General features: G+C 45.2%; 1 protein-coding gene across 6 annotated transcripts in view; it reads right to left on the bottom strand.

Moving 5' to 3' along the window:
• Positions 1-21,802, bottom strand: part of PCGF5 (polycomb group ring finger 5) — a 119,485-nt gene that overhangs the window by 32,831 nt on the left and 64,852 nt on the right. For all 6 annotated transcript variants that reach the window (XM_025181858.3, XM_025181859.3, XM_025181862.3 and 3 more), the window contains one exon: positions 19,189-19,285. In XM_025181858.3, the coding sequence (XP_025037643.1) occupies positions 19,189-19,285 (97 nt within the window). The remainder of the gene's footprint in view (positions 1-19,188; positions 19,286-21,802) is intronic.

The raw sequence follows: 21,802 nt of genomic DNA, 5'->3' as shown, positions 1-21,802 counted from the left end.
GACAACTCCCTCTACTGTTTGTTTGTCTCCCCCCCCACCCACTCCCAAACACACCTTTATAACCCTCTTGCCCAAGAGGGAATTCTTTGTTTTCAGTTCAAACTTTTCTCACTTTGAATGGAAAAGTACCAGATCCAAAATGGGTTTCAGCATCATGTGGCTTGGCCACATGTCTTTGTAGGACCAACCATACAGGAAAACCAAAACCATTCACAGCTTGTTGACTTGATCACTGAGCCATTCATTTCCTAAAGTATCACTAATGGCTTTTATTATAATACCTAGACTGATAAAACAGGTTTCCCACTTATTATGTCTAACTTCATGTACAAGAAAGATACATGAACTGCTTAAAAGTTGCCTAAGAGCATACGGAACAGTGTTTTTTTCCCCAGTATAGTCCATCCTGTGTCAAAAATGTTGTGGATAAACTTCTGAAGCAAGCAACATATAGATTATTTCCATTAGTTAGCAATAACTAAAGTTCTCTGCTTTCACTCCAGGAAGTTCTCTTAGGCTACGTCTAGACTGGCATGATTTTCCACAAATGCTTTTAACGGAAAAGTTTTCCGTTAAAAGCATTTGCGGAAAAGAGCGTCTAGATTGGCTTGGATGCTTTTCCGCAAAAGCACTTTTTGCGGAAAAGCGCCCGTGCCAATCTAGACGTGCTTTTGTGCAAAAAAGCCCTGATCGCCATTTTCGTAATCGGGGCTTTTTTGCGCAAAACAAATCTGAGCTGTCTACACTGGTCCTTTTGAGCAAAAGCTTTTGCGCAAAAGGACTTTTGCCCGAACAGGAGCAGCGTAGTATTTCCACAAGAAGCACTGTTTTCTTACATGAGATCGTCAGTGTTCTTGCGGAAATTCAAGCGGCCAGTGTAGACACCTGGCAAGTTTTTCCGCAAAAGCAAGTGCTTTTGCGGAAAAACTTGCCAGTCTAGACACAGTCTTATAGATTAAAAATGCAGTTCCCCTATTTAATTGGCACCCCTTCCCTTTTTTTAAAAAAATATTGCACTGAACATGTCCAACTGATCCCCTTAGAAATGTCTTCCCTCCAAGGTTATTAGTTTTCATAGCTTTCTCCATAACAATTCTATCCGCAGAGGAAATATTTCTTTTTTTTCCCTTTGAGTCAAAGGCTGAAACTATGAGCCGTTTGAGACTAAGGGTACGTCTACACTGCAAGTTTCTTTCGGAAAAAGCTTTTCCGCAAGGTATCTTCCAGAAAAGCTCATTTCAAAATAGCACGTCTACACACAAAAAATGCAATGAAATAGCAATTTGCTATTTTGAAAGATAGTGTTCACGTTGGCTGGCTACTATCTCGCATTTAAGGCCACCCGGAAGAAGTTCAGGCAGGGCATTAGATCAGCAGGTGCTACCTGGAGCTGCTGCCAAAGGCTATCTGAGATGAGTTCTTAAAGGGAACCCCCTGGACAGCTTTTTCTCAGGTTCTTCTGCGTGCTCTGGTTGCCCTGCTTCAGAACATCATATCACTCCCTACCATGGAGCCGGAGCTGCCTCTGGGCATGTGATAGCCCCACACTGCCATGCTACAGTTTCTGCAGGCTTCTGATCCTTGAGAACCTCTGCCTGTTTGTGGGAGCAATGCCCTTGCAAATGCACCCCATGGTGGAATGATGCTTCTGGCGGCTGGACACCAGTTCTGACTGGTGGGACCGGCTGGTGGGACCAGCAGTGGCTTCAAAACTTCCTCATGAGGAAGGAGACCATCCTGGAGCTATGTGCCTGGCTTGCCCTTACCCTCAGACAACGGGACACCCATTTTCGACCCACCATCCCCCTGAAGTAGCAGGACGCCATTGTCATCTAAAACAGTGTTGCCCAAATGGTGTTCCGTGGAACCCTGGAGTTCCATGAAGTGAAAATAAGGGTTCTGTGAGAAAATTCCGTTACAATAACATTTTATGATTTAAAAAAAAATAATTAATATTTAATGCCTATTAGTTTTTGAGCTTTATTTTTTGTACACATTAAATGTGATTCTTCTTTTTAAATAAGTGGAATTAAACTAAATGTTAATCTCATGACCTTGTTTAGCACTTGTTTATTATTATTCTTACTTATTTGTGGTCTATTTTTTCAGCTCCATATATAATACTGTTATTAGGGGTTCCGCAAAATTCTTTTGAGTTTAAAAGGGTTCCGTGGCCAAACAAAATTGAGAAACACTGATCTAGAAGCTTGCAACGTCCAACAGTTACTAGTCTGTGGGCAACCAGTTCAGCGTGGGGAAGTCGACTGTCGGAGCCCTCCGCCTGCAGGTATGGCGTTCTCGGGCTGCAGTCCCTGGAGAGGGGGAGGAAGGAGTACTAGAAAGGGGGATCCTAGGTAAAGGGAGGGTTGGAGGTTGCGGGGGGGTCGAGTGGGGGTGAGAGAGGGAAGCCCCTTCCATGGGGAGTTCTGCAGTCCCGCCTCACACAGCTGAGAGGTAGGCTTCATGAGGAGTGGCTCCTTGGGCATTTGTGGGGGAGAGAGGGAAGGGATCAGGGGCCTCCCAAAAGCTCAGGCACCCCATTTGATTCTCTGTTATGTTTCTTTGCTTGTCTCCTTCTGCAGGTGATGAGGGACATTAACACCGTCACGGCTGCTGGCTGAGAGCTTCCTAGGTAAGTGCCTCCCCTCCCGGCCAGGACCTGCCTCTGGCACTTCATCTCCTCTTTCCCCCAAACTATCTGTCCCAGGCCACTAGCCAAACCCTCTGCACCCCCATCTTCCAGGTCATAACTACCTCCCAGACCATGCACCCCACCAAAAAGCCCCTCCCTCAGGCCAGAATCCTCTCCTGGGCTCTCACCCCAAGCCTCTGCCCTGATCACAACCTGCTCCTTCACCTAAATTCCCTCTCAGACCCCACAACCCCTCCTGCACCCCAGTCCCCTACCCCAAGTTCCTTTCTGCATCCAAACTCCATCCTAGACACCACAACCCCTCTATAAATAGAACCATAGAACCATAGAGCTGGAAGAGACCTCAGAAGGTCATCAAGTCCAGCCCCCTGCTCTAGGCAGGACCAATCCCAACTAAAGCAACCCAATCACGGATTTGTCAAGCCGAGACTTAAACACCGCTAGGGATGGAGACTCCACTACTTCCCTAGGTAACCCATTCCAGTGCTTCACCACTCTCCTAGTGAAATAGTTTTTCCTAATATCCAACCTGGACCTCTCTCACCACAACTTGAGACCACTGCTCCTTGTTCTGCCATCTGTCACTACTGAGAACAGCCTCTCTCCATCCTCTTTGGAACCTCCCTTCCGGAAGTTGAAGGCTGCTATCAAATCCCCCCTCACTCTTCGCTTCTGCAGACTAAACAGACTCAACTCCCTCAGCCTCTCCTCATAGGTCATGTGCTCCAGCCCCCTAATCATTTTGGTTGCCCTCCGCTGGACCCTCTCCAATGCGTCCACATCCTTTTTGTAGTGGGGAGCCCAGAACTGGACACAATACTCCAGATGTGGCCTCACCAGAGCCGAATAAAGGGGAATAATCACTTCTCTGGATCTGCTGGCAATGTTCCTCCTAATGCACCCTAATATGCCATTAGCCTTCTTAGCTACAAGGGCACACTGTTGACTCATATCCAACTTCTCATCCACTGTAACCCCCAGATCCTTTTCTGCAGAACTACTATTTAGCTGGTTGCTCCCCAGCCTGTAACTATGCTTGGGATTCTTCCGTCCCAAGTGCAGAACTCTACACTTGTCCTTGTTGAACCTCATCAGATTTCTTGTGGCCCAATCCTCCAATTTGTCTGTGTCACTCTGGACCCTGTCTCTGCCCTTAAGCTTATCTACCTCTCCCCCTAACTTAATGTCATCTGCCAACTTGCTGAGGGTGCAATCCATCCCCTCATCCAGATCATTAATAAAGATACTGAACAAAACCGGTCCCAGAACCGAATCTTATGGGCACTCCGCTAGAAACCAACCGCCATCCCGACATCAAGCCATTGATCACTACCCACTGGGCCCAGTCTTCTAGCCAGCTTTCTATCCATCTTACAGTCCATTTATCCAATCCACATTCCCTTAACTTGCTGGAAAGAGTATTGTGGGAGACCGTATCAAAAGCCTTGCTAAAGTCAAGGTATATCCCATGTCCACATAGCCAGTTACCTCATCATAGAACCTAATCAGATTGGTCAGGCATGACTTGCCCTTTGTGAATCCATGCTGACTATTCCTGACCACTTTCCTCTCTTCCAAGTGCCTCAAAATGGATTCCTTAAGGATCCCTTCCATGATTTTTCCAGGAACCAAGGTAAGACCGGCCAGCCTATAGTTCCCTGGATTGTCCTTTTTTCCTTTTTTGAAGATGGGCACTACATTTGCCCTTTTCCAATCATCCGGGATTTCTCCCAATCTCCATGACTTTTCAAAGATAATGGCTAAAGGCTCCTCAATGACATTTGCCAACTCCCTCAGTACCCCATGGATTTGTGTACATTTAGCTTTTCTAAATAGTTCCTAACCTGTTCTTTACCCACCAAGGGCTGTCCATCTTCATCCCATCTTGAGTCACTTAGTGCATTAGTCCGGGAACCAACCTTATCCATGAATACAGAGGCAAATCTAGCGTTGAGTACTTCAGCTTTCCCCACATCATCTGTCACTACGCTACCACCTTCATCCAGTAGGGGTCCCACACCCTCCCTGATCACCTTCTTCTTGTTAACATGCCTGTAGAAACCTTTCTTGCAATCCTTCACATCCTTTGCCAGTCGCAATTCCAATTGCGCTTTCGCCTTCCTGATAACCCCCCCAGCATTCTCGAGCTATAAACCCCTCCCTAGTCATTTGTCCAAGTTTCCACTTTTTGTAAGCTTCCTTTTTGTGCTTAAGTTCACCAAGGATTTCCCCTGTAAGCCAATCCGGTCTCCTACCATGTTTGCCTCTCTTGCTACGCATCGGGATGGTTTCTTTCTGTGCCTTCAATAAGGCTTCTTTAATATGTGACCCTTGGCCTCTTGCCAAAATCTTGGAGTGGCCCCCCCATCAAAATTATTGCCCACCTGTGATCAAGGTCAAGGCTCCTTCCATGATTAACACATTTTAATGACTGAGTAAATGAGTACAAGTTTTCAACCCAAAAGATCCCCTCAGAAAACACAGCATTACGTAGACTGGACTTCAATATAATTTCAGGTCCAGTTCCCTGCACTGAGACAGGACTAAGTACTATCTAGACCAGCCATGTCAAACATGCGGCTCCATCAAATTTTTTTGCGGCCCACAACTACATTTTTATAAATGATCTAAGTGTGGTCCACCTGGTTACATTGTTTATAACGGGAGGCCAACCCTTGGCTCTCAAGCTGCATGCAGCTCTTTGATTAAAGAAATGCAGCTCCTGCTGGTTCTGAGCCACATGACTGGACTGCCCAGGCCGGCTGCTCTGTGTACATGTCACAGCACCTGCTGATAGCCGGCCACTCTATGCACACATCCCAGAGCCTGGAGGGAGAAGCGTGTGGCAGTGGCGGCTCCAGGACCCAGGCATTAGGCTAGAGTGGGGGTGGGTGGAAAGCTTGGGATGCCTGGCTCTGGGGGAGTGGAGGGGAACTGGGTTAGAACGGGCGTATGGGGATACCCGGCTCTGGGGGAGAGGAAGGAGATTGGGTTAGAGTGGGAAGGCTGGGGGTGCCTGGCTCTGCAGGAGGAGGGGGAATTGCGTTAGAGCGGGGGGGGGGCTGAAGCACCTTAAACTCAAAGTCTTCATGGATGCTGTCACATTACTGGATTTTAAGGGGAGCAGCCAGATCACTGCTGTACCTATAAGGGGGTATTTGCCTCAAAAGTCTGTACAAAGGGGGTCATGTGAGATGTTGAATGAAAACTTATGGTCTACTGATTCTGTATATGCTATTCATGTTCTTGTATAATATCTGTATGTGGCGTTATAAACATGTACTCTATATGGATGCTGAGCAATGGACAAGGAATGCTTGGCCAATGGCTATGCTAATTAGCAAGGGGACAATGAGGCTCTAGGTGCCAATACACACCTCAGAAATGTGACTGATACCTGCAAACCAGCATGGGATGCAGGGATAGGTTGTCTGACCATATGACCTGCAGTAACCTGCTCGGGCCAAGAAGATGCCAGGGGAGGTATATAAGTGCCATGTGGCACCCTCCATCTTGTCTTCAGCTCAGTTCTTGATCCCAGAGACAGCCTTGCAGGGAATCACAGGCTGGAAAGAACTGTGGACCCATCCTGACATAGGATGTACACCAAATACTTTTAAGCCAGCAGTTATAACATCTCTGCTATGAGCCTGTATCGAGAACTGGGTGATTTGATGCATGTAATGTATTATCCTTTATCAACCCTACTCTCATGCTTTTCTTTCTTCTAGTAATAAACCTATAGATTTTAGATTCTAAAGGATTGGCTCAGCGCGGTCTTGTGGGTAAGATCCAGAGTGTAAATTATAAAATATACCTAAAATATAATCTAATAATAATAAATAGGGCTGTCAACTGACATGTGTTAACACCTGCGATTAATGCAGTCCAGGATTAATGCATTAATTTTTTGAACATGTAAATGCTGGGCTGCCCCTCTGAAATGCCACTGCGGCACTTCAAAGGGGCAGCCATCTCACAGCTGAGCTGGGGATCAGCTGTGTGGTGGCTGCCCCTTAGAAACACCACTTCTGCATGTTTCAAAGGGGGAGAAACCCACCTTGCGCTGCCCCTTGGAAACACTGCCCTGGCGCTGCAAAGGGGCGGCGCTGCACGGAGCCGGGGTCAGCTGCGGACTCTAGCTGATCCCTGGCTTCATACAGCGCTGCCCCATTGAATACTGCGGCGGCGTTTCAAAGGGGAGGTGCATTTGATACAATTTTTTAATTGTTTGACTGCCCTAATAATAAATAATTACGACTTTCTGATAGAAGTATATTTTCTTTGGTGGCCCTGAAAGCTATCAGTTTTCATATGTGCGGCCCTTAACAGGCTTCGAGTTTGACATGCCTAATCTAGACCAGAGTTTCTCAACTAGTTTCTCAATCCCTGTCAGGGGTATTCAAGAGAAGTCTGGGGGGGTATGTCAACACACCTGAAATTTGGAGAAAACTGAATTTGTGTTTTAAGTTTTACAGTTTTATTATTTTTGTACTTTTTACACCCAAGAATTTCATCACCCGCCTGGCTACGATTTAGTTGTTTAAACAAATATGTTGCAATGATAGGGGGGAAAAAAAACTGTGTGTCTGAAAACTAGATACTGGGGGTACTTATAATTTTTTTTTAAAAGGGGGTATTTTATAAAAAAAAAAGGTTGAGAAACACTGATATAGACCATTACTGACAGCTGCTTGCCTAACCTGTTCTTAAAAACCTCCACAAACTCCCCACACAATTTGTTCCCATGCTTACCTACTCTTACAATTATGATATTTTTCTTAATATCTAAACTAAATCTCTCTTGTTACAATTTAAGTCAATTTCTTATTGTCCGATCCTCAGTAGAAAGGGCGATCACTAGAGCTCTGCAAATCCAAGGATATCTGCTTTATATCTAAAGGTATCCTCATCTGCAGATGTGGATATCTACGGTTCGTTTTTGCAGATTCAGTTGCAGATACAAATTTTGTATCTAGAACCCTGCAAATTTGCCAATATCCACTTTATATTCGATGAAAACTGCATCTCTAGATGTGGATATTAGGGATGTAAAATTATTTTTAGTTGGTTAACCAGTTAAACATTGTGTTTAACTGGTTAACTGATTAAAGGGAGTGCAGGTGAGGGGATCGCTCCAGTCCTCCTGGGCTAGAGCGCCCCCCTGCACTGCAGTCAGGGGCTGTTTCAGCCCAGCCCTGTCCATAGCACATCTGGCATGTCTCAGGCAGGGACTGCTCCAGTCATCCAGCTCACCACAGGGCTGAAGCAGTCTCCTGCTTGTAGGAGCCAAGGAGATGCTCTGGCCCCACCACTGAACTGGCTAACCAGTTATCCTTTCCCATCTCTAGTGGATATCCATGGCTCATTTTTATGGATGTGGATAAAGATACAAATTTTGTATCCACACAGGGCTCTAGACCAGTGGGGCACAACCTTTTTTCAATTGCAACATCCATATACTCGTATCGCGACCTCCAAGATAATTTGAGCAGCGCGGTACGGTGCTTAGATCCAGGCAGCCAGGGGCTGGGCCCAGCTGTTGGCGGCCCCACAGCGCAGTGCTTAGATCCGGCCGGGGGATGGGCCCAGCCATTAGCTGCCCCCCCAGGAAGACATCAGCAACTCCCTGGGGAGTTGCGACCCACGGGTTACGTACCACTGCTCTAGACATCACCCTCTGATGCATTTATATACCTCAACTACTCACCCGGAGAAATAAAAATGCAAATTGAAAGAGCCACATGAATACCTAGAAATCGTCTACTTCAAGACAGACCCAAGAAAACCAACAATAGAACACCACTTGTTATCACCTACAGCCCCCAACTTAAATCTGTCCAACACATTATCAATAAACTACAGCCTATACTGGAACAGGATACTAAACTCCGAGAGGCTCTGGGAGACAGACCCATAGTCTCCTATAGACAACCACCTAACCTCAAGATGATTCTTACCAACAATCACAGGACATACCACACTAATACCAACCCTGGTACCTTCCCTTGCAACAAACCCCGTTTCCAGCTTTGTCCACATATTCACTCTGCTGATACCATTATTAGACCTAACCAAGTGAGTTATACGATCAAGAACTCATATTCCTGTGCATCCAGAAATATAATTTATGCAATCATGTGCCGAAAGTGTCCGACTGCTATGTACATTGGCGAAGTGTCTGAGACGTTTGTCCAAAGGATCAATGCCCACAAAACATATTAGACAGGATCAAAAAGAAAAAACAGCTTCTTGCCATTTCAACCAGAAAGGACATTGTTTCAACGACTTGATTACCTGCATCCTGCTTGAAAGGCCTTTTAAGACTACACTTGAAAGAGAATCCTCTGAACTGTCATTCATGCTCAAATTCAACACTTTACACGTAGGTTTGAACAAAGACTCTAATTACCTTACCCATTACAAAGATAGCTTCCCCAGTTATCACCTCTAATATCATTAGCTCACAGACATTTACCTCCCCCCCCCCAATTCCCCTTCTGTTCTGAAATTTGATTTGTCCTTTTCATATGTGTTCATTTTTTTTAATTGTATCCTTTGGTATATATGGTCATGACAATTTTCTTCCACTATTTGATCTGAGGAAGTGGGTCTGGCCCACGAAAGCTCATCACCTAATAAACCATCTTGTTAGTCTTTATAGTGCTACATAGTCCTGTTTTTTGTTCCTCTGTATAACAACATTTTATGTACTTGAGCCCCTCCCCCAGTCTTCTTCTGACTAATAAAAATATTTTTTTCAATCTTTATCAATCATGTTTTCTAGACATTTCATCATTTTTGTTGCTCTTCTCTGGACATTCTCCCATTTGTCCCCATCTTTCCTGAAGTGTAATGTCCAAAACTGGACACAGTATTCAACTTGAGGACTTATCAATGCTGAGCAGAGTGAACAATTAAAACACCCCTTATTAAACAATCTAACCCTGACAGAGATGAGGAAGAGAGAAAAAAGAAAAGTATACACATACAAAAATGTTATTTGCGTAGCTATCCAAGAGAACTATCGTAATGGGCTGGAGACAGACAGACATAATGGGAGCAGGAGTGATATTATCAGAGTTTTGCTTTTCTCCAACTCCATCTGCTGGTAGGAGAATTTATGTCAGCCCAGGTAGATGAGTGGACTATAGGGAGGCATTGGAGAAACTATTCTGGAGTGTAAGTTGCACCTGTTAATTTCTGCAGCTGCTAGTACAGTGATGAAACTATCAGAGATAAAAAAGGAAGGAAAGACACAGGAAAGAGGGACAGAACCGGAGCTTGCACAAAATAAAATGTGGTTTAAATAATAATAGGTATTTCATATTCTCATGATGATTATAGAGGTGAACTATTTTGCCCTTTCAAACAGCCTATGGGATTCCATATTTCATAACAATTTGTTTCTCTCCACAAGTACTTTGCACTGTGGGACATGAGTTACATATTTAAGTGTGAATATTTTCTAGAAATAGCCTTATTAGTCTAAACTGTGTAGCCAAAATATAGTAGTTCAGTATTGGCATAAGAATACAAGTATAATGATAGAAACAAGTCCTGTATGATTTGCTTATAAGTTGTGTATGCTTCTATTTCACCTTGTCTCTCATGATTAGGCAATGTTTACTGTAAGGTCTTGCTTCCTGTTAGAATTACAAATTAAGTTGTATCTCATGTCTTCATTGGCAAGGCCAAGAACAGGGGCAGATATCAGGGAGTTTTGAGAGGGAATTCTCCAGATGAAGGGGGAGCGAATATGGGCCCCTTGAGGTAAGTGGCTGTCTGTAGTGTGTGTTTGTGTTTGGGGGCTACTTGCCTGAACAAAACTGTGTGCACAGCTTGTGTGTGTTTGTCTGTTTGTTTGGAGATTCAAGTGCTAAGCTGTTTGTCTGAAGGACTGTATGCTGTGGCCAGCAGCTGGAAGCTGTGAACTTCTCAACCAGGATTTGAAATCTAGAACTCTCTGTTCACCGGTTGAGCCTTAGCCAGGGGGCAGAGTTATCAGGAAGGTCAGGGCTTTATAAAGTCCATGAGTAAACGACCAGGGGCAGCTAACAGGGAGTTTTGAGAGGGCGTTTTGGAAGGGGGCGAGGTACTCTTGCCATTTTTAAAAACTTTTAAACTAAACTAAAAACAAAACTTCCTGATTTAAATAAAACACCTATCAATAATCTAAGTAGCTGTAGGAGAGAATATAGGCAGAAGCCCAGCAGCAGAGTGGGAGCTATCCTGTTTGTTGCACTCAATGTAGCATGTATGATTACCTGCTCTGTGGGTGGGTGGCGTATGTGTGCATTCAGTGCAAGGAGTTTGTGGCCCTCAGAGACCGCGTAAGGACTTTGGAGGCCAGGGTGGCTGAACTGGAGGAGCTAAGGGAGGCCAAGAGGTATGTAGATGAGGCTTTCCAGGACACTGTAGAACTGTCTCACCTCGATGTTAAGGAGGATGAAAGGCTCAGGGAAGGAGAACATGTAACTGGAGCAGAGGGAAATCATCCCATAGTTGGGACCCTCCTTCCAGAGGATGTTATGATATCCTCTTGCACTGAGGATACATCTCCGGGGGAGGGAACGCCAGGTGTTAGGAAAAGGCAGGTGTTAGTAATGGGGGATTCGATCATTAGAAACACAGATAGCTGGGTTTTTGATGACCGGAAGAACCGTATGGTGACTTGCCTGCGTGGTATAAAGGTTGAGGATCTCTCGAGATATTTAGATAGATTTGTGTGTTAATCCTGGGGAGGAGCCAGTGGTTGTGGTACATGTAGGTACCAATGACATAGGGAAGGATAGGAGAGAGGTTTTGGAGGCCAAATTTAGGCTGCTAGGAAAGAGACTGAAAACCAGGACCTCTATGGTAGCGTTCTCTAAAATGCTTCCAGTTCCACGTGCAGGACCAGGTAGGCAGGAAGAGCTTCAGAGTCTCAATGCGTGGATGAGACGATGGTGTAGAGAGGAGGGGTTTAGATTTATCAGGAACTGGGGAAACTTTTGGGATAGGGGGAGCCTATACAGGAAGGATGGGTTCCACCTAAACCAAAATGGAACCAGACTGTTGGCACTTAACATTAAAAGGGTTGTAGAGCAGTTTTTAAACTAAGAGCTGGGGGAAAGCCGACAGGTGTGGAGGAGCACATGGACCGCACAGAGACATCTAGCAAGGGAGGCTCTATTAATAGAGATGCTCTATGTTCTAGTCAGGAGGAGAGGATGGAAGAGTGGGCTGGATCAGATGAGACACAATCAAATGAAAAAGAGTTTAACACATCAAGAAATGGCAGACAGATAAATAGTGACAAATTATTGAAGTGCTAATACACAAATGCTAGAAGTCGGTAAAATGGGTGAACTAGAGTGCCTAGTTTTAAAGGAGAATATTGATATAATAGACATAACGGAAACTTAGTGGAATGAAGACAATCAATGAGACACAGTCATACCAGGGTACAAAATATATCGGAAGGACAGAACAGGTCATTCTCGTGGGGGAGTGGCACTATACATAAAAGACAATGTAGAAGTAAATGAAGTAAAAATCCTAAATGAGCCAAAATGTTCCATAGAATCTCTATGGATAGTAACTCCAATGTTCAATAATAAGTATATAGTAGTAGGGATATATATATCAGGACAGAAATAGTGACTATGAAATGATAAGGGAGATTAGAGAGGATATCAAAACAAAATACTCAATAATAGTGGGGGATTTCAACTATCCACATATTTACTGGGTATTTGTCACCTCAGGACGCGATGCAGAGATAAAATTTCACTCAGTGCACAGTTTAACCTGTGGAACTCCTTGACAGAGGATGTGGTGAAGGCTATAACTATAACAGGGTTCAAAAAAGAGCTACATAGATTTGTGGAGGTTAGGTCCATCAATGTTAAACAATTGTTTTTCTTAAAACTGAATTCTTCTGAGGAAATCTTACAGTGAAACCAAGGTGACATGGAACTTGTACATATGACAGAGAAAAATACAAACTAGTTTTCCCATGTTTGTAAAGACCAAAAAATGTGACACAGTAATTTGCCAGTTCTGTTGTTTTTATTTCATATAACATCTAACTGGGTTCCTTTAGGGGTAGAAAGCACTATGTTTACTGTTCTCATATGTGCTATGGTAGGGATTTCTGTTTAGCTTGTGCTTCATGTCCAAGAATTATGACTTAATTGGGATAACAGAGACTTGGTGGGATGACTCGCATGACTGGAGCGCTGTCATGGAAGGGTATAGACTGTTCAGGAAGAACAGGCAGCGGAGAAAAGGAGGAGGAGTTGCGCTATATGTAAGAGAGCACTACGATTGCTCTGAACTCCAGTATAAAGAGGGAAAAAAACCTGATGAGAGTCTATGGGTTAAGTTTAAAGGAGCAAACAACAGCAGTGATGTTGTGGTTGGTGTCTGCTATAGGCCACCGAATCAGGTGGATATGGTAGATAAGGTTTTCTTTGGACAACTGAGCGAAGCTGCCAGATCGCAGGCCCTGGTTCTCGTGGGGGACTTTAATCACCCTGACATCTGTTGGGAAACCAATACGGCAGCACACAGGCAATCCAGGAAGTTTTTGGAGAATGTTGGGGATAACTTCTTGACACAAGTGCTGAAGGATCCGACCAGGGGCCATGCGCAGCTTGACCTTCTGCTCACAAACAGGGAGGAACTAATAGGGGAAGTAGAGGTGGGTGACAACCTGGGAAACAGTGATCATGAGATGGTAGATTTCAGGATCCTGACCAAAGGAAGAAAAGAGAGTAGTAAAATACACACGTTGGATTTCAGAAAAGCAGATTTTGTCTCCCTCAGAGATCTGATGGGCAGAATCCCATGGGATGCTAACACGAAGGGGAAAGGGGTCCAAGACAGCTGGCAGTATTTTAAAGAAGCCTTATTGAAGGCACAGAAAGAAACCATCCCGACGCGTAGCAAGAGAGGCAAACATGGTAGGATTGGCTTACAGGGGAAGCCCTTGGTGAACTTAAGCACAAAAAGGAAGCTTACAAAAAGTGGAAACTTGGACAAATGACCAAGGAAGAGTTTAAAGGTATAGCTCGAGAATGCCGGGGGGTTATCAGGAAGGTGAAAGCGCAAATGGAATTGCGACTGGCTAAGGATGTGAAGGATAACAAGAAAGGTTTAACAAGAAGAAGGTGATCAGAGAGGGTGTGCAGCCCCTAATGGATGAAGGAGGTAACCTAGTGACAGATGATGTGGGGAAAGCTGAAGTACTCAATGCTTTCTTTGCCTCTGTATTCACGGACAAGGTCGGCTCCTGGACTTCTGCGCTAAGTGACGCAAGATGGGATGAAGATGGACAGCCCGTGGTGGGTAAAGAACAGGTTAGGAACTATTTAGAAAAGCTAAACGTACATAAATCCATGGGTCCAGACTTAGTGCATCTGAGGGTACTGAGGGAGTTGGCAAATGTCATTGAGGAGCCTTTGGCTATTATCTTGTTTGCAGATGATAAGTTTGCAGATGATACCAAACTGGGTGGGGTTGCAACTTCTTTGGAGGATAGGGACATAATTCAAAATGACCGTAGCAAGTTAGAGAAATGGTCAGAGGTAAACAGGATGAGGTTTAATAAAGAGAAATGCAAAGTGCTCCACTTAGGAAGGAACAATCAGTTCCATACATACAAGATGGGAAGCGACTGTCTAGGAAGGAGCATGGCGGAAAGGGATCTAGGGGTCATAGTGGACCACAAGTTGAATATGAGTCAACAGTGTGATGCTGTTGCAAAAAAAGCAAATATGATTCTAGGTTGTATCAACAGGTGTATTGTAAGCAAAACTCGTGAAGTCATTCTGCCGCTCTACTCTGCACTAGTTAGGCCTCAGCTGGAGTACTGTGTCCAGTTCTGGGCGCCACATTTCAAGAAAGATGTGGAGAAATTGGAAAGGGTACAGAGAAGAGCGACAAGAATGATTAAAGGTTTAGAGAACATGACCTATGAAGCCAGGCTTCATGAACTGGGCTTGTTTAGTTTGGAAAAAAGAAGATTAAGGGGGGACATGATAGCGGTTTTCAAATATCTAAAAGGGTGTCACAAGGAGGAAGGAGAAAATTTGTTCCTCTTGGTTTCTGAGGACAGGACAAGGAGTAATGGGCTTAAAGTGCAGCAAGGGAGGTTTAGATTGGACATTAGGAAAAAATTCCTAACTGTCAGGGTGGTCAAATATTGGAATAAATTGCCAAGGGAGGTGGTGGAATCTCCCTGTCTGGAGATATTTAAGAACAGGTTAGATAGACATCTGTCAGGGATGGTGTAGACGGAGCTTGGTCCTGCCTTGAGGGCGGGGGGCTGGACTCGATGACCTCTCGAGGTCCCTTCCAGTCCTATGATTCTATGATTCTATGATCTTTGAAAAGTTGTGGAGATTGGGAGAAATCCCGGATGATTGGAAAAAGGCACATGTAGTGCACATCTTCAAAAAAGGGAAGAAGAAGGATGATCCAGGGAACTATAGGCCAGTCAGTTTTACCTCGGTTCCTGGAAAAATCATGGAAGGGATCCTTAAGGAATCCATTTTAAGGCACTTGGATGAGAGGAAAGTGATTAGGAATAGTCAGCATGGATTCACAAAGGGAAAGTCGTGCCTGACCAATCTGATTACCTTCTATGATGAGGTAACTGGCTCGGTGGACATGGGGAAGTCAGTGGATGTTATATACCTTGACTTCAGCAAGGCTTTTGATACGGTCCCCCACAATATTCTTGCCAGCAAGTTAGGGGAATATGGATTGGATAAATGGACTGTAAGATGGATAGAAAGATGGCTAGAAGGCCGGGCCCAGCGGGTAGTGATCAATGGCTCGATGTCAGGATGGCGGTCGGTTTCTAGCGGAGTGCCCCAAGTTTCGGTTCTAGGACCGGTTTTGTTCAATATCTTTATTAATGATCTGGATGAGGGGATGGATTGCACCCTCAGCAAGTTTGCGGATGACACTAAGCTGGGGGGAGAGGTAGATAAGCTTAAGGGCAGAGACAGGGTCCAGAGTGACTTAGACAAATTGGAGGATTGGGCCACAAGAAATCTGATGAGGTTCAACAAGGACAAGTGTAGAGTTCTGCACTTGGGACGGAAGAATCCCAAGCATAGTTACAAGCTGGGGACCAACCAGCTAAGTAGTAGTTCTACAGAAAAGGACCTGGGGGTTACAGTGGATGAGAAGCTGGATATGAGTCAACAGTGTGCCCTTGTAGCTAAGAAGGCAAATGGCATATTAGGTTGCATTAAGAGGAGCATTGCCAGCAGAGCCAGAGATGTCATTATTCCCCTTTATTCGGCATTGGTGAGGCCATCTGGAGTATTGTGTCCAGTTCTGGGCCCCCCACTACAAAAAGGATGTGGATGCATTGGAGAGGGTCCAGCGGAGGGCAACCAAAATGATTAGGGGGCTGGAGCGCATGACTTATGAGGAGAGGCTGAGGGAGTTGGGTCTGTTTAGTCTGGAGAAGCGAAGAGTGAGGGGGGATATGATAGCAGCCTTCAACTTCCTGAAGGGAGGTTCCAAAGAGGATGGAGAGAGGCTGTTCTCAGTAGTGACAGATGGCAGAACAAGGAGCAATGGTCTCAAGTTATGGTGGGAGAGGTCCAGGTTGGATATTAGGAAAAACTATTTCACTAGGAGGGTGGTGAAGCACTGGAATGGGTTACCTAGGGAAGTAGTGGAGTCTCCATCCCTAGAGGTGTTTAAGTCCCGGCTTGACAAAGCCCTGGCTGGGTTGATTTAGATGGGATTGGTCCTGCCTAGAGCAGGGGGCTGGACTTGATGACCTTCTGATGTCTCTTCCAGTTCTATGATAAGGGGATGGTTTGAGAACATGATCTTGGTAACTAATTGACCATTCATTATCAGTGGGAAATAGGTCAATGGAGTTACTATAGAGAACTTTCTGGGTGTCTGGCTGGTGAGTCTTGCCCACATGCTCAGGGTTTAGCTGATCGCCATATTTGGGGTCGGGAAGGAATTTTCCTCCAGGGTAGATTGGCAGAGACCCTGGAGGTTTTTTGCCTTCCTCTGTAGCATGGGGCACAGATCACAGCTGGAGGATTCTCTGCATCTTGGGGCCTTCAAAGTATTTGAAGGCTTCAATATCTGAGACATAGGTGAGAGGATTATTCTGGGAGGGGTGGGTGAGATTCTGTGGCCTGCACTGTGCAGGAGGTCAGACTAGATGATCATAATGGTCCCTTCTGACCTTAAAGTCTATGAGTCTATGTCTTGAATAAATCGAAGTACAGGCAGTCCCCGGGTTACGTACAAGATAGGGACTGTAGGTTTGTTCTTAAGTTGAATTTGTATGTAAGTCGGAACTGGTACATATTGTAGGGGAAACTCTAGCCAAACATTTTTTTTAGTTTTGGATAGCATAGGGAAAGGTTAACTCCCCTCTAATGTTTGTTTTGCTGTCTGTTCCCCTGTTCAGAAGATTTCACATCTATTTCTGTCCCTGTGACAAACTCAGGACTAAAGGAGTAACTCATCAAATACCAAACAGCTCTGCACCATGCTTTGAGCTAATAGCTTTATTTCCACACACCAGCCAGGGTTCTAGGAGGAGGGTCCTTTTTTTGCTAACACAATGAGGCCAGCACTTTGTTTGTTTTGGTGGAGTCTTTGTTTGCCCAGGGAGCCCAGCATGTATAGGGGGAGGAGGGGCGGAGAGGCTGCTTTTGTCTGCTGTTCGGCAGCCTGTTGCTCAGGGGAGGGGGCAGCCTGTTGCTGGCAGGGGGGGAGGGGGGAGGCGTGCAGGATGCGAGGCCGCAGGGGGGGGGGGCAGCAGGCGTGGGGAGGCACTTTTCCTCTGCCCGGCAGCTCTGCTGGATCCCTGTCCCTGTGGCCAGCTGCTGCAGGCAGAGGCCAGTTGGAGCCGGCCGAAGAGGAGGACCAGGTGGATTCTAGGACCCAGGTGAGCGAGCCCCGGGGACGCTGCTGCGCTCTGGGAGCCCGGCATGTATAGAGGGGAGGAGGGGCAGAGAGGCTGCTTTTGTCTGTTCGGCAGCCTGTTGCTCAGGGGAGGGGGCAGCAGGCGTGGGGAGGCACTTTTCCTCTGCCCGGCAGCTCTGTGGGACCCCAGTCGGAGCCGGCCCGAGGAGGAGGAGGATCCTAGGACCCAGGTGAGCGAGCCCCGGGAATGCTGCTGCGCATGTGCGGGAGTTGCCTCACCCCGTTCGTATCTGTAGTATACAGGCAGTCCCAATCGTAAGTCGGGGACTGCCTGTATGCTACAGATATTGAATGATGCAGATGGGGTATAAAAATTTATTGCCAATCAATTTACAGGTCTAGATCATGGAATCATTTATATATGAAAACTTATTGTATGAAATTCCTGATGAGGCAGTTACCTGGAAAAGGTAAAAGTTTTTAGTGATCATGTTTGAAATAGTACCCAGCAACTGTTCAAGTGTGTTCTTGAATGTTTGACTTACAAATGAACAACATAATGAAAGAATGCATCCGCCATACTAGAAACAACAGTAAATTTAAATATAAACATTGGGCTACAGAAAAATGGGAAAATAACAGATTGTTTAAAATTTAGTAACAATAAATGTAAAACAAATTCTATTAAAAAGAAGAGGCCTTGAAGGGGAACTGGCAGTATTGGAAGAGCTTCTAGGGAATAAGGGTATGTCTGCACTTGTCCCTTAGTTCGGACTAGGGAGGCAAATGATGCATACCGAAGTTGCTAATGAAGCATGGGTTTTAAATATCCCATGCTTGATTAGCAAACTCGTGACCGGTCGCCATTTTAAAATGCCAGTCGCCCGATTTAACTTGTCGCATGTAGATGCGGTGGTCCGATCCAAAACCCTTCCCTCGAATTAACTGTTACTCCCCTTGCAATGAGCAATGTTTTATTCTCCTCTTGCAATGAGGAGTAAGAGTTAATTCGAGGGAAGGGTTTTGGATCGGACTACCACGTCTACATGTGGCAAGTTAAATCGGGCGACCGGCATTTTAAAATGGCGACCGGGTGTGAGTATGCTAATCAAGCATGGGATATTTAAATCCCACGCTTCATTAGCAGCTTCGGTATGCTTCATTTGCCTCCCTACTTCGAACGAGGGGGCAAGTGTAGACATACCCTAAGAGTCTGTGTCAGAGCTACTTTCCCAGTTGAAAAATAGGCTAAAAATATTTCATGTGGATGTCAGAAGCATTTTTTAAAGAACTTTCTTCGTTTAAGTGAATTTATGCTAAATGGATATTAGCCAAACTACAATGGTCAGCTTTCTTTCCATGCATTTGAAGGCAGGGAGTAATTTAAAGAAGCAGGAATTGAAACTTTATAGTTGACCAGTTTGCCGCTGGTGGGTTATGCTGGATATTCATTTAGTTTTATATTCAAGTAATATAAAGGATACCTTGAGTGTACACACAGAAGTCAGCATTTGTGTAAATTAAAAAAAAGGAATTATGGAATGTCCTTAAATTAATGAAATTATTAAAAAAGACTGTTAAAAACTTCCAATGACATGTATTTATTCAAATTTTATTAAATGTTGTCTTACCTTAACATTTCTAATGGATTGGTCTCATGTACCTGATTGCCACATCTGGGGCAGTCATTGCTTTCTTCAAAGTGCTGAACAATACATGTCTTACAAACTGTAACAAAGAAAAAACTGTGCATTAGATAAAAGTGTACATTATTACAGTGTAACTTTTCGGTCAATAAAATATTATTGATCCCATATGGTTTGTAATTAAATAAACAGACTAATGCTGAATGCTTCTTGTAGCAGGCATAAGAAGGATATTCTTTAACACACTGAAATACAATATTGATTTACCTGTTTCTTATAACATTGAGCCAATACAGATTAAAAGAGTATTGCTCATAATTATGCAATGTTTTTATCATTGTTTTATACTCCTCACAATGCACAGTGTGCCACATAAAAGACATAAAAAGCAGGTCAGAGAAAGCGCATGTAGGGGAATCTCAGCAAAGCAGAATCCTTCCATAACTTTGGAAGAACTGAAAAGAAGGCAAGTTTGCAATCAGTTATGATACAGAATTCCTTTATTTATCCTTGAAATGCTGGTGACTGAAAACTTGTCATCTACTATTTTCACGAAGGGTAAAAAGAAAAGTATAAAACACTGTTCCATGGGTCGAAGTGAGCTATTTTTCCCTCCAGATATATGACCTTTAATAATAATGATGATAAAAGCAATGGTGAACATTCCGTACTTGAATCTGAACATCACAACAATCAGAGGAGCATAGATATTGCGTTAGGTATCAACATTAATATAAGAGCCTACAAATTGATATTAACCTAAACACTGCCAAAGTTTTCAAACAAAAAGTATCACACCAAAGTTGATTCCAAATTTGATTAATTGCTGATTTGGGCATCATTAATACGATAAGGGAAACACAAATTGGAAAGGTCTGCTATCACTGATTTGCTAAAATATTCTGGATGCATATTTACTCTCTTCTGTGTATTATTTTTCAGCTGACTTGAAATGTGAACTGCAAATAGAGAAACTCCTCACTTAGCATTGTAGTTATGGTCTTGAAAAATGCGACTTTAAACAAAACAATGTTAAGTGAATCCAATTTCCCCACAGGAATTAATGAAAGAAGAGGGGGAAAGAGCCAGGCCGTTAGGTTCCAGGGAATTTATTTTCCCCCTCAATCAGAGGATCTTCTTTTGAGCTTCTTGAACTTCTCCTAAAGCAATCCTGTTGATATCAGGTGGGATATTTCCCAGAGAATACCTTACTGCTCAGGCACTGATTTTCCAAAGTGCTGGGGGGTGCTCAACCCGATGCTCTGTCCTGGACCCGCATCCACTCCTCCCTATTCCCCCAAACTCCTCGAAGTCGCAGGCAGAAGGCACAGGAGGGAAGGATAAGGCTGTGTGCCTCCCATGCACAGCAATCAGCTCTTTGGTGGTGTTCAGGAGGCTCTGCGGGGGTGTGGGGTAGTGAAGATGGGATGAACAGCTTTCCTCCTCACAGAATCTGATTCCTGCAGCAATCCGCTGTTTAGTGGTGTTCAAGAGGCTTGGGGAAGGAGAGGTTGCGCACCACCTTTTCACTCCTTCTCCTCTTCCTCCAGAATCTTCTGAATAGCTGACTGCTGTGGGGAGGAAGGGGGAACTGCTGTATGCAGGAGGTAGAAGGTGGGATGGGGAACTGATAAGGAAGCTGCTGTCCCACACTGGTTCCAAGCCTCTACCTGCTAACAACCTGAGGTCCACTGGGATTCTATATGCGGCCAGAGAGACATTTTGTTTACCACTGTCCATGCACAGAGTTGTCAAGATTCCGTTAGTTTCCACAGCATAGTTTTTTTCCTGAGATTACGCAAATGCAGCTTGTAAAACTACCCTATCCTGGGACACTGTCTTGGTTACAGCAATCTTGCAGCCCACTGAGATAAAGGAGGGCCACTCATGCAGCTCACTCACTAGCCTAGGTTGCCCGACACTGTGTTAGCAGGTGGCCAAACAATCTTATAAGCAAATATTATGCAACTTTAAGCAAATATGTTCTTTATTAGATCAGGGACTAAACAATGAAGCAACATTAACCAGGACCATGTTAAGTTATACCAGGGGTGGGCAAAAGTCTCTCAGAAGGCCGGATCCAGCCCACCTTGGGCTTTGATTTGCCCCCTAACTGGTGTGTGCGCCAGGGAAAGAACTCAGTCCCGCCCCTCCTCCGCCTGGGCAGCCTCTGGAGAGGAGGCAGTGTTGGGGCTGAGGCTCCTCAACAGGGTCAGCCACGGAGGCGCCGCTACTGTGGCCAGGCAGCCAGGGCCATCCCTGGCGGCTGGAGGCACTGCTTGCCATGGCACCTCCGGGGTGGGCACAGTAGCGGCACCTCCAGGGCCAGTCCCAGGCCGCATGGGCGCAGTAGCAGCACCTCTGGGGCCAACCCCGGGCCATAGTACCGTGCCTCCAGGTCAGTCCCGGGCTGCGTGGGCATGGTAACAACACCTCTGGGGCCAGCCCCAGGTCATGCACCGCTCACTTCTGGGGCGGCCTGGGGATGCATGGCTCTAGGGCAGCCTATGGCCGGGAGCGCCTCTGGGACATCCTGTGGCACCTCGGGGACGGTGTGTGGCCCCAGGCAGCATGACCACAGCAGCGGTGCCTACAGCCT

Source organism: Pelodiscus sinensis, chromosome 8, assembly GCF_052426305.1.
Source record: "Pelodiscus sinensis isolate ZL-2025 chromosome 8, ASM5242630v1, whole genome shotgun sequence".
Classification (NCBI taxonomy): Eukaryota; Metazoa; Chordata; order Testudines; family Trionychidae; genus Pelodiscus; species Pelodiscus sinensis.
The sequence above is the reverse complement of the archived record's forward strand: the minus strand, read 5'-3'. Positions and strand labels throughout refer to the sequence as shown.